The sequence below is a fragment of the Papio anubis genome, chromosome 3, assembly GCF_008728515.1.
Source record: "Papio anubis isolate 15944 chromosome 3, Panubis1.0, whole genome shotgun sequence".
NCBI lineage: Eukaryota > Metazoa > Chordata > Mammalia > Primates > Cercopithecidae > Papio > Papio anubis.
In genome coordinates this window covers 144,899,341-144,911,772 of record NC_044978.1, presented here as the reverse complement: position 1 = coordinate 144,911,772, position 12,432 = coordinate 144,899,341, and the positions used below count along the sequence as shown (strand labels likewise).

Genomic DNA, 12,432 nt, shown 5'->3' with positions numbered 1-12,432 from the left:
AACCTAGGGAATATGAGTTATTTGGGGATTTTTAAAAAAATGTTGTGCATGATTTTCTGATTGGGAAAGTTGCAGCGAAGGAGGTTCGAGGAACAGAGTGATGACTTTTCGATGATGATTGATCCTGTAACTGGTTGCCACAACCTTTCCATTCTGATGTGATATGCAGGGGGTTTTTTTGGAGACCACTGGAGACCCATCTTCCTGATAGTGTAGACTAGAATTATGTCTGTAACCCTTTCATTTTCTTTTTGAACAGGAGACTGATGACATTGAGAGTCCTAAACGCAGTATCCGAGACAGTGGCTACATCGACTGCTGGGATTCCGAGCGCAGCGACTCCCTCTCTCCTCCTCGCCACGGCAGAGATGATTCCTTCGACAGCCTGGATTCCTTTGGCTCCCGCTCTCGGCAGACGCCTTCACCAGATGTAGTCCTCAGGGGAAGCAGCGATGGTAGGTTGGAGTCTTAATAAACTGTCCATCTTGGAATTAAACATTTGCAGGGGCTGCACTGCGGCTGGCAGAGGGATGGGCACTGGGAAAGCAGGCTCCATATTCACCTTGCTGGAACTTAGTAATTCTCTAAACTGGCAGAAAAAAAGAAGTCTTTGAATGTTGTTTTTCATGGTCCTTAGAATTTTGGTTGGCTTTGCCAAGAGTTTATTTGAGCACTGCCTCAGTGAGCATATCTTCTATTGGAAAATGTGTTACCTCATTCCTCCGTTGGTCTCAGTGAATCAAGACACTGTGCAGACCATTAGCTCATAAAGTGTGTTGGAGGTTTATATACTCTGGGCATGAGGAAGGGAAATGTTTGAGTGAGTACCACACTATATAAGTGAAAATGGATCAACTTCCAGTAAACTGGAAATGAACTGCACACACTTTGGAAAGTTCTGAAGCCTGGGATTGTGCAACTTTAATTGGCATGGTTTTTGGCAATCTGTTTGATGCTTATGATACCTGACTGGTATAGCTAGCACGATGCAGGTGGCCGTTAATGTATAGTGCACAACCCAGGCTGCCTGCTTGTTCTGAAGCTGGGATTGATTTAAACCCTGTGGGTTTTATATCACTTGGAAGAAATGATCATTTTTCTTTACAAAAATGTGTAATCATGTAACTTGATATAAACATAATGCCTATTTTTCAGAAGCTGTTTGTCTTACTTATCTTGTACCTTTGTACTTTTAGAAGGAAAGATGGTTTGGTTCTACATATTCTGCATATAGAAACTTGCAGAAAATCATGAGGGCTGGTGGGAAATTTTTAAATTGTTTCCTTTTTTAATGTATTGCTTGGTTGATGCTACTATATCTAGCTAATATATCTTAAGCCTACTCTGAGATCAGAATTATATTTTGTAGCTAAAAGATCCCTTCCAGCTATAAAATTCTGTTATGAAAATACTTGACTATTTAATGTGTCCAGGATCTAAGTTAATTCCTTGGTACACAGTATCTCATTTAGTCCTCAGCTGAGATTTTAGAGATACTCACTCAGCATCTCAGTCAACACTTCCACAGAGCTGTGAGACACTACTTATTCTTACTTGATGAGCCTTTGAGAAGTTAAGTAATCATCTCAACATTTACAAATTACAAAAAAATCACTGTCAGAAAGAAGCATAACAATGTTAGCTTTAAGAAGTGTGAATACAAAATCTATGCTCTTAAGCTTAATTTACCCACACTTCTTTCTCTTTGCCTAATAGATGTTTTATTCTGGAATGACTGCAACTAATGCTTTTGTTTAGGACTTAAACTTTCCAGCAAATAGTTTAACCTCGGGGCCACATAGTATGTGACTCCTAAAGAATTCCAGGATGCATTGTGAACCTCTGGCAAAGCATTTCTAAAATGTTATATGTCATCTTAAGTGCCCCCCACACTATTAGAAGTTAAATACCAAATTCACGATCTAAGTGAGCTTTAACATAACCAAAGAGTAGATTTACTTTTCTGAAACATACCTTAACCAAACAAACGATTTCATCCATATTATTTTGATTAGTTGTTTTAAGTTATTGCATTTTCTTTATCCTGTTTTTTTTCTTAACTGGTAAGGTAGATCATTTATCATTACCAGCTTTGGGGTGTTCAAAGTTTAAACGAATCACATCTTGAAGGGTGATTACTAATAATATACTAATATGTGTGAAGTACAATTTAGTTTGCAGCAATTAAAATTGATAAGCTAGAGTGTTTTTATGAATGTTTTCTCCATCCAAAAAACATGAAATTAGAGCTTTACAAAACACCATCCATGAAAGAGCTTCTTATACACAGATTTTACCAATCAACCCAATACCTTAAGGCTTATGTTCTTGTAAACTGATCAAGACCTAATGAGATTCTTAAAGAAAAACAACGCATTTATTAATCTGCTGTTTAAAATGTAGTATAATTTTAGCCAAATAGATGTTGGGTTTCATAAGAGTTTATAGTGTGTTTTTAAATGATGCTAATTAAGAAGATTGCTGGTCCTAATAAACACTTCCAAATTTGAAAAAAACTTGTTTTTTTAAATCTTGAGAATTTATTTCCTAGGACTCACAATCAATTGGGGAATATCTTACCATGAAATTCTTCAACTCTATGTTGGGCCAATATAGACATCTTTCATTTTATTATTATCCATTCCCATTAATCCATTCAATAAAGATAATCAAGGGCCATACTCATGAGAGGCATCATGATTCTGTGGTTTGGACACAGAGCTACCTGGTAGGATGCTGTAGATCCCAGGGTTGATTCAACAAATCTGTCTTGCTAGACAGGTGCCCAATTTCTCCCCCAGCATTAATAGCATCTCTTCTGAGTCCACTTAATGGGCTTCATTGAAGAGGAAATAACAAAACCCTCTACCCAGATGTTTTCAAAATTAAGAACATATTTTGTAAATATGATGCATTAGGTTAAATAAACAGTCTAATGTTTCATATCAAAGATGTGCTGAGGAAGGGAAACAAGTAATGAGAGAAATCAAAGTTCTAGAGGAAGATTAAAAAGCGAAGGGTTGGGGGTGTGTATGGCAAAGATACGTTTAAAAAAAAAAAAAAAAAAATCTCCAGTAACTGAGAGAGAAGTGTAGACTCATGGAAAGGAAGAATCAGACTTGGATTTAAAAAAAAAAAAAAAAAATCACTGGCTGGGCGCAGTGGCTCATGCCTGTAATCCCAGCACTTCAGGAGGCCAAGGTGAGCGGATCACCTGAGGTCAGGAGTTCAAGACCAGCCTGGCCAACATGGTGAAACTCTATCTCTACTAAAAATACAAAAAGTTAGCTGTGCATGGTGGTGGCCACCTGTAATTCCAGCTACTCAGGAGGCTGAGACAGGAGAATCACTTGAACCTGGGAGGTAGAGGTTGCAGTGAGCCAAGAACACACCATTATGCTCCAGCCTGGATAACAAGAGTGAAACTCAAAACTCCGTCTCAAAAAAAAAAAAAAAACCCAACATCATCATCTCATGCTAGATTACATTCTCCTAACTCTGGAAATAAATGGAGAAGCCACCTTAGTAAATTTCCATGTTCACAGGGAGAAGTGAAGTCAAAACTTTTGAGGTGTCAGCCTTAGATAAGAAGACTCTGACATTTTCCAAGGGTATACTGGGCCGGCCACCTCCTAGGTGCTTTATGTCATCTCATTTAATTCTTGTGACAACATGTGATTACTTGTATTATCACCTCCATGTATCCCATGAGGACCCTGAAGTATAGAAGATTTAAGTGTCCCAGGGTCACACAGCTAGTAGGTGGTAGAGCTGAAATTTCAGACCCTGGCCTCTAAATCCATAAACCTATACTTCTTTCAACTGAGCTACCCTGTCCTGGAGCATTTGCAAGGCTAACATTTCTTGAAGTGTCTTAGACATTCACCAAAGAATAATTGGGGGAAAAAATTATTTGCTTATGTTGTTAGACAACATATTTGGAGACTTTCACTCAGTATATTATAGATAATATAAATAGGTATCTGTATCTATATATGTGTGTGTATAGATACTATACACAAATAGGATTCATAGATTATAGGATTTTAGAATTGAGGGACCTGAGATAACTCTAATCCATCACTAAGCTTTCATAGTTGATTGAAGAATCATTTGCTTTATTTGTTCAACAAAGTGCAGCACTTCTTGTAGTCAGTACACTTTTATCAGAGGACATTTTCCCAAGACAGGTGTGTCACAGAGGAAAGAACTTTGGAAGTCAAGAGAACAGAAAGTAGAGTTTCACAACTGTCACTAATCAGCCCTGCAGCAGAGGTTCCTAAGGTATCCCTGAGCCTCTGTTCCCACCTTTATAAAATGGGGATAGTATCAAATGGGGGAACAAATTCAAAAGTTTAGCAAGGTAAGGTAGTCTTAGTGTTTGTTTGTAAAGCAATTCACAGGGAGCTCTAAACATTTCATTATGATACTGAGACAGATATTCTTGTTTAAAGACCGGGTGGAAAGGAGCTAAATTATGAGTCAAATACTGTACTAATAAGTAGTGAAATGGTCAAAACTTCAGAAGGAGGACTGAAAGCATGTGGCATGAATAATTCATAAACTGAATATTTCATCTGCAACAATGAACAACTTGTTTATGGTCAATGCCTTTAACTTTTACAGTCTTTTAAAAGCCATTATATCATTTAACCTCCAGGGCAAATCATTTTATTCCTGTTTTACAGAAAAGGACAGTCAAGAGTGTTAGAGACAACCCTAGGAGCCCCAGCTCATTTCTAACAGATCCGGAACTATTATGACCTAAAGAGTAGCCAGCATTTGTTAAGCACTTAGTCTGCCCCAAGCACTGTACCAATAGTTTTATATGTATCTGGTTCTTCCAACAGCTATGAAGCAGGTATATTATTATCCTTGTTTTATAAATTGGGAAACTGAGGCTTAAAATGCTGATGTAACATATGTAAAGTCTCATGGCTAATGAGCAGCAGAACTCAAAAGGAAGTGGCTCTGACTTAACACCAACCTTCTCTGCCAGGCTGCCACATCTCCTGGCTCTTAGTTTAAGGCTCTTTTCTTAAGGGTAAATAGGTATATATTTTATTTGTTACCAACATAGTTGAATAATCTTGTAATGCTCTCATTGATTAATTGTTTTCAACCAGCATTGAAACAGTGGCTACTTATATGGTAGTGTTTGTTGGAATGATGGCTTCATTCTTATAGATCCTAGAAATCTAATAAGATGAGACTCAGGAAACAAGAATACCATATAATTATTGGGGCTTTTGTCCAACAAGTGGCGGATGTTGGGAATGTTGAATTCCTTTGTGTTGTCTAAAACACTCTAAGCCAAACCAACTCATTTATTCATCAGATAATCTAAGGATGCCCACTGTGTACAAAGGCAATGGCATAATAACTACAAAAACTATAAAGCCCTTATTCTCAAAGTACAAGGTAGAAAGTGTAATGTGCCAGAAGAAACGACAAGATCATGGGGTCATAGGGTTCACAGGAAGAACAGATTGCCTCCAGCTGTGGGAACCAGGAAGAGTTCCCATGCAGAGGAACAACTTGAGCCATTTCCTGGAAGCCAAACCCTTGGTATAATCCAAATTGATCACTTTTCTGAGTTTCTGTTGTTCTTCTACATCTGTGCTTCTTGATTATAACTTAAGTTCTCTAGGTATGTTATGGGTTGGTTAAAGATGCCTCAAAGACAAAAGGCTTCATAATTTTTATTTGCTGGAGTATCTAGCATAGTGTAAGACATGCAGCAGGGGCTCAGTGAAAACTTCATTGGTTAATTTCTGTTTTCTTCTTTTGAGAATAGCAGAATCTCAGGAGGCATATAATCCTATTGCAGATGTGTTGCTAATTGTAATTCTCAGATACAGTTAGGCTTATGTCTGTATTTTTTAATTTTGCCCTTGTCAGGTTTTTTCCCTGATTTTTTTCCTTCTTTTCCCACAGTGGAGTAATCTACATGGATCCTTTAGATTTGTTAAGTGAATGATTTAAGAAGGAATCCTCAGAACCCACACATTGAACCACATCCCTAATGCGTGCTTAACATTGGGAACTTTCTGCTAGCCTAACACACTTTCTCAGCACCCATCCTGTTTTCCCCAGGGAGAGGAAGTGACTCTGAATCCGACTTGCCTCATCGGAAGCTGCCAGATGTGAAGAAGGATGACATGTCTGCACGGCGGACTTCCCATGGTGAGCCGAAATCAGTAGTGCCTTTTAACCAGTACCTCCCGAACAAAAGCAATCAGACGGCCTACGTCCCCGCGCCTCTGAGAAAGAAGAAAGCAGAGCGCGAGGAATACCGCAAGAGCTGGAGTACCGCTACCTCCCCTCTGGGTGGGGAGAGGCCCTTCAGGTAAGGCCTGAGCGCCGCTGCCCTCTTCCTGACTTGGGCATTAGTGGTTTGGGAACTGCAGCTCCTGGAATCAGGTTAAATCACCAATCAGAACTTTGATGGAAGATTACAGATGGAAGTGGGTGGGACAGATCTTTGGAGACAGCTTGTCAGGAGAAAATAGAAACTTCGTGAATGCGCCTAGAACCGTGCCTGGCACACAGTAGGTACTCAGCAACTGCTTGTCTAAATAAGCAGATTTCTGAAACCAATTCTGTTGATAGGACATTGAGCGCAAATCTGTCATCCGTGTCCTTCTGCAGAGACTGCTTGACTCCCAATCCTGTCAGATTAGGCATAGAAAGATTCCTATCTTTATGCAAAAAGATATTTTAAAAATCTAGGCTTAAATTAATCTGATATAAGCTCAAATATGTGATACATGGAATATGGTTCACAATCACATATAGAAATAGTCATAATAAGTGGATTTCTCATCTCTTTAGAGAAACAGTGTTTTCCTTAATCTCTGATTATGCTTTTGTATTTATTTATTTATTTATTCATTTATACAGCAAGTATTTATTGAGCATCTACTATATGATAGGCATTGGGGACCCAATAACAAATAAGGCAGAGTCCCTGCCTTCAAGAATCTTACAATAAAATAAACTTGTCTAATAGTCCATCTGTACTATTATTTTCCATTGAATAAAGATTTTACTACAATTTTTAATTTGCTGAACAAACTAATGAATTTTACGTTTCCAGCAGAAAAGGTTTTTGCCTTTCATTATCAAGTCTGGGATAACTCTCAGTGTTGTGGGTATGATGCATTGTATAAATTAAATGGTTGCCTTGAATTTTCTTCACATTATCACATTATATTGTCTGCTATGACTTCCTTTTCTAAAGGGAAAGTAATGTCAGAATAGCGGGGAGATGTCATGGGGTCTGCTCCCAGCCCAGTCTGTTAGTTTGGTAAACCGTATCATCCAACTCACTAGCTTTCCTGAAACGATAGAGGAAGAGGGGAGTGAAGTGGGGTCTGCTGGTGAAGACGACCCAGCTGGCCAAATGAATCCTGGTTGGAAGCCTTCCAATGGTGGGTGTGAATTACCCGACGGCAGTGGTAAGGAGCACCCTTCTTCAGACGGGGCTGTGGTGGCCCCAGCTCCCAAGTCTGAAGAAAAAGATGCTGTTGAGATCCAAAAGCGCAAAAGGCTAGAGCAAGCTGGAATCAAGGTCATGCCAGCAGCACAGCGCTTTGCCAGGTCAGCTCTGGGCTGAAGGCTGGCCTGACTGGCTTTCTGCATGCCTGGGGGTTTGGAATCTGTCTAGAGAGTTGGAGTTTTCATCTTATTTTTCCACTTCCCGCTTTTCCTATTGCATCACTGTTCCCTCCTCTGAGCACATAGACGATAGTCTTTGCCTTCAGGCATGTCTCTGCTAAGTACCTCCTGGGTATTTTAAATGAATGTGAAGAGTGAGCTCCTCACTGCTGGGTGCAGACCTTGTCTTCGTCATGTATTTGTGGTCAGGCATGTGTGGGCTGCAGGATTTACCTAGCAATAACATTGTATTTTTCTATTGTTTGTGGCTTGTTAATTTTCACGCTACTCCTAAATGGCTCATATCTTACTTTACACATCACTAGAAAAATAGTCTGTTTCTTTGAAATGGGGAACACTCTCTTTAGAGAGTGGCTGCCTTACAAAAATCCACTTACTTTCCTTGTCCCAAGAGAGTACTAAGTAGAATTGGGTTTATTTGACTCCTTAGTTTCTAAAGCATGTTGATTCAAAAACAAAGAATGGAGTAATTACTTCTCTTTAATTTTAACAAAGGTACTAGTATCCAGTCCTGATAGCTTCATATTACATGTGAGATGGAGACCTTCAGCAATCAGAGCCAAGGAAAACTATAGTTCTACACTATTCTGTAATGTTTTGAGAAGCTGGTTAATTTTTCTTATAAAATAACCGCAATGATCCTAACAAATAATAATGCAGCCAAAATGTATTTTACAAATCGACATTCATAATAATTTGACAGTTGAAATTCCTTTGCCACTTGCTGTTTAATTCTTTTTTTTTTTTTTTTGAGATAGAGTCTCACTCTGTCACCCAAACTGGAGTGCAGTGGTGCGATCTTGGCTCACTGCAACCTCTGCTTCCAGGTTCAAGCAATTCTCCTGCCTCAGCCTCCCAAGTAGCTGGGATTACAAGCGTGTACCACCACGTCTGGCTAATTCTTGGATTTTTAGTAGAGACGGGGTTTCACCATGTTGGCCAGGCTGGTCTAAGAGGTGGCTGATATACCCATCTTCCAGAAGTGCGAGCTGAGGATCATTGATAGTGACGTGCAAAGCTGGTCACTACCAACCTGGTGACCAGATTCGGATGCTCTGACCACAGCATCACATCTTCCTCTCACACATTTTCCGTTTCTCTGTACAACTCCACATGTGGTTTTTTATGTGGTCCAGGTCTTAATTAAAATATCCAGTGTTGAGTTACATAAATTTAATTCTAGAGTACCTTTGTATTAAAAAAAAAAAAAAAAAACAACTAAGGATATACTTCCTCCTTGTGTGTGGTATATTACAGATAATCATGCATATTCTAAACATGTATGTGCTTCTGGAATATTCTAACATAAAATTGTGCTTATGTTACAAAAAGCTCTCTGAGTTTATTAAATAATGAAGAGTAATATAATAAAATCTTTTTTAAAAATCCAGATTTTTTAAAGTTTTGATACAGAGACCTTATCAGACACATTTTTTTTCTGCATCCCTTGAGCACCCCATATCCCATGTACCAGAGACCGGACTAGATGCTGAGAAGACAAAAATAATAATAGTGAGGGGAATAATATCTCCTCACTAGGTACCATTTTTCAGACCTCTCCCACTTCTGCCTTTAAGGACATAGTAGTAGGTAATAAGTGATACAGATAAGAATATGAACTTACGTGAAATTTTACTCTTCCTGTCTCTGACACACATTTTTCGTTTATATCACATGTGTAAAGTCTTTAAGCTAGTGTTTACCAAGGATACCATCATCCTTAGAGTATCTAAAATAGCAGGGGAAGAAGAGGGGGAGCTGCGTTAAACTAATTCAGCACACTCAGGAATAATGGTCATGTAGAGAAGAGAAGTGGGGCAAAGACTGGGAAGTCCATACACGTACTGTGCCACTTCAGTAACTGGGACGTTTATTTTATTAAAAACTTTGAACTCTTTTATGACAATTCCCATTCGCTGTACAAACATCAAATCATAGTTTAAAAATGTAATTCTAATGAATATATATTATCTTTGTTTATTTCACTTCCATTCACGTTTCCTGTTATCTGGCTTAATTTTAACCTATTTCATTCAAGTTAGCTCTCATATGCAGAAATTTGCAGGTCAGTTAATGTCATTGCCTCAGATCTTCTGACTTAGCATTTAAAATTGGGCTCTGGATAATTATGCATATTCTCAGAGAATGTTCCCAATAGCAACACAACACAGCTGCTCCAAACACCCAGAATTCATTTGTTAGGCAGATTTTTCAGCTGCCAGCCAGCTCCCTCATAAAGGTTTTACACATAGCATGCCACCAGCCTGGCATGTCTACGTCTTTGTCACTTACTTTTTTGCATGCCACAAGAGTTGAGAGTCATTCTAAGTTTATCCACATTTGGGATCCTGCTTTTAATGTGGCAGAAAGTAGCTTAACTGGAATGAAGTATCATGAAGAAGAAAAGGACTCTTGGTGTCTGAAAAATAGTAATTTAAATCATTGAAATACACTGATACCTCTCAAGGCATTTTAACCTCAGTGTTCTGTCTTTGACATCCAGATGAATTCTGGCCAGCACGTCTCTGCACCCAACAAGAGGACCACTTGTTGTGGCCCATTTCTCAGCTGGGAAATGTTTGTAGAGATGAATGAGATAATAGAGCCATATCCGAGGGGAGGAGCATATAGATGAACAACAAAGCTTTCTTTTGTAGACTGTTTTTTGTTTGCTTGTTTCCCAAGTATTCTTAAACACCTTGCTAGACTGGGTGCGGTGGCCCAAACCTGTAATCCCAGCATTTTGGGAGGCTGAGGTGGGCAGATCACTTGAGGTCAGGAGTTCGAGACCAGCCTGGCCAACATAGTGAAACCCTGTCTCTACTAAAAATACAAGAAAATTAGCCAGGCATGGTGGCATTTGCCTGTAATCCCAGCTACTTTGGAGGCTGAGGCAAGAAAATTGCTTGAACCTGGGAGGCAGAGGTTGCAGTGAGCCGAGATCGCATCACTGCACTCCAGCCTGGGCAACAGAGCGAGACTCGTATTATCTTTAAGACAATATACAAACGGGAGCAAAGGCGCATGTTATTTCATTTTCACATGAGGTCAAAAACCTAGAAGTCCCAAGCTTCCTGTCAAACAATATATTAGCAGTATCTTAGCATCAAGAGACGGAAAGTAGGACTTCTTAATAAATGTGTGGAGTTTAATATTTATTAGAGTTTCCACTGAAGGGAAGAAGTATATAAATTACTTTTTCTTCTATTTTATTTTATGGTTGCGCTAACTTAATTATCCCCCAAATATCAGAGTCTGCCAAAGAAGCCAAGATTTCTGTTTTTAAGAGGATAAAATAAGAACCAAGATGCACTTACCCTGAATTAAAATGCCATAGAGATTTGAGTTCTTTTACTTAGTGTTTCCCACTGGAGAAGTAAACTTTTTTTTAACTGAATTATAGGTTTCATGTGATTGTACTTCTTTTCTAATTGTTTTCATATGTTTCAGCACTCAGTGCTTGCTTTCTGCTAGTCTGTGGATCTTCTCAACCACGTAGTAATTAATTACAGAGGGGAAAACTAGGCGGGGGGCAGGGTAGGGGGTGTAAAAAAACCTCCGAGGAACAATAGACATTTTAGAAATCTTTAGAGGAAGAGCAGATGCAGCTAAGTGCCAGACACGGATTCCTCTACAGTCCTCCTTACCAGATGCCGGTTCACCATGGCTGCTGAACAGATCCTCGGGTATCGGGGACCAGCCAGGCACATAACTTGCACGAACCTTTGTGACTCTGGATGTATTAGGGCGGTGCACAAGTAATTGTGGGTTTGCCATTTTTAAAGGCAAAAACCGCAATTACTTGTGCACCGACCAAACAGCTGCCCTGATTGGAGATGGGGTGAACAGGGAGGTTTCCAGTGTCACCCAGAACATTCCCAGGGGGACTAAGAGGCTTTTTTGGAGAGCAGAGTTTCCTTCATTGGAACACACTAGCTACCAATCTAAGCTGGTTGCTTATGCATTGCCAAGTAAAACTGGGTGAAAGAAAACACCAGCTCTTCCTTAGTTTAAATCATTATCTCATTCATTTTGAAATATATAAGCCTCAGAAACGTTGAGACAAGAGCTTTTCTTTCCCCTCACCTGCTTTGGACCCATAATCTCTCCTACCAAGATAGCTAGCCTGCCTTTCTTTAGGTAAGGCTGTGCAGGATCGCCAGTTGGAGGCAGGGCTTGGCATTTCTCGTTTCACATTGTGCTGTATTCCTTCCACATGAAACAGTGAGCTGTGCCCCCAAAGCAACTCCTTCTTCCCAAAGCTACTCATCTATGAGTGACTTGGATGAAATAAAAGTGCCAAACCTCCTCATGAATATAAATCCAGACAGCCTGGGCCTGCCTCTTGAGTATACTTCAATTAATTTACCTGAGTTCAGATGGCTTGAATTAGAGACCTTAATATTCTGTTCTGCAAAGTGGGCATAATAATTCCTATTTTGCAGGGCTGTCATGAAAGTTAGTGTATCTGGAATGTTCCAGCTACTAAGAGTTGTAGTTATTGAAAAATAAAGTAAAACAGACCCAAGTTTCACAAAAGACTGCTCTTAAGGTCCTTCAAAGAAAAAAAAAAAGCACATTATAAAAGTCATTTAAATATTTTGATACCTAGATGCCTGTGAATACAATCCTACATATCTACCTTATACATATTATTTATTATTTCAAGGCCAACAGGGCCAGCTCAAAACTTGTATCATTATGTTTTGCTCTCCATGAATCTGCCTTGAAGCTCTGAACTTAAAAGACTCA

The 12,432-nt window shown here is 39.3% G+C and overlaps 1 protein-coding gene across 24 annotated transcripts in view; it reads left to right on the top strand.

The window, feature by feature from the left end:
• Nucleotides 1-12,432, top strand: part of LIMCH1 (LIM and calponin homology domains 1) — a 341,748-nt gene that overhangs the window by 254,744 nt on the left and 74,572 nt on the right. For 18 of the 24 annotated variants that reach the window (XM_021938405.2, XM_021938404.2, XM_009206746.3 and 15 more), the window contains 2 exons: nucleotides 260-455; nucleotides 6,097-6,349. In XM_021938405.2, coding sequence (XP_021794097.1) covers nucleotides 260-455; nucleotides 6,097-6,349 — 449 coding nt within the window. Of the gene's footprint in view, nucleotides 1-259; nucleotides 456-6,096; nucleotides 6,350-7,335; nucleotides 7,603-12,432 lie in introns of all 24 variants that reach the window. The other 6 variants (XM_009206726.4, XM_017958654.3, XM_009206736.4 and 3 more) reach the window with 1 other exon arrangement.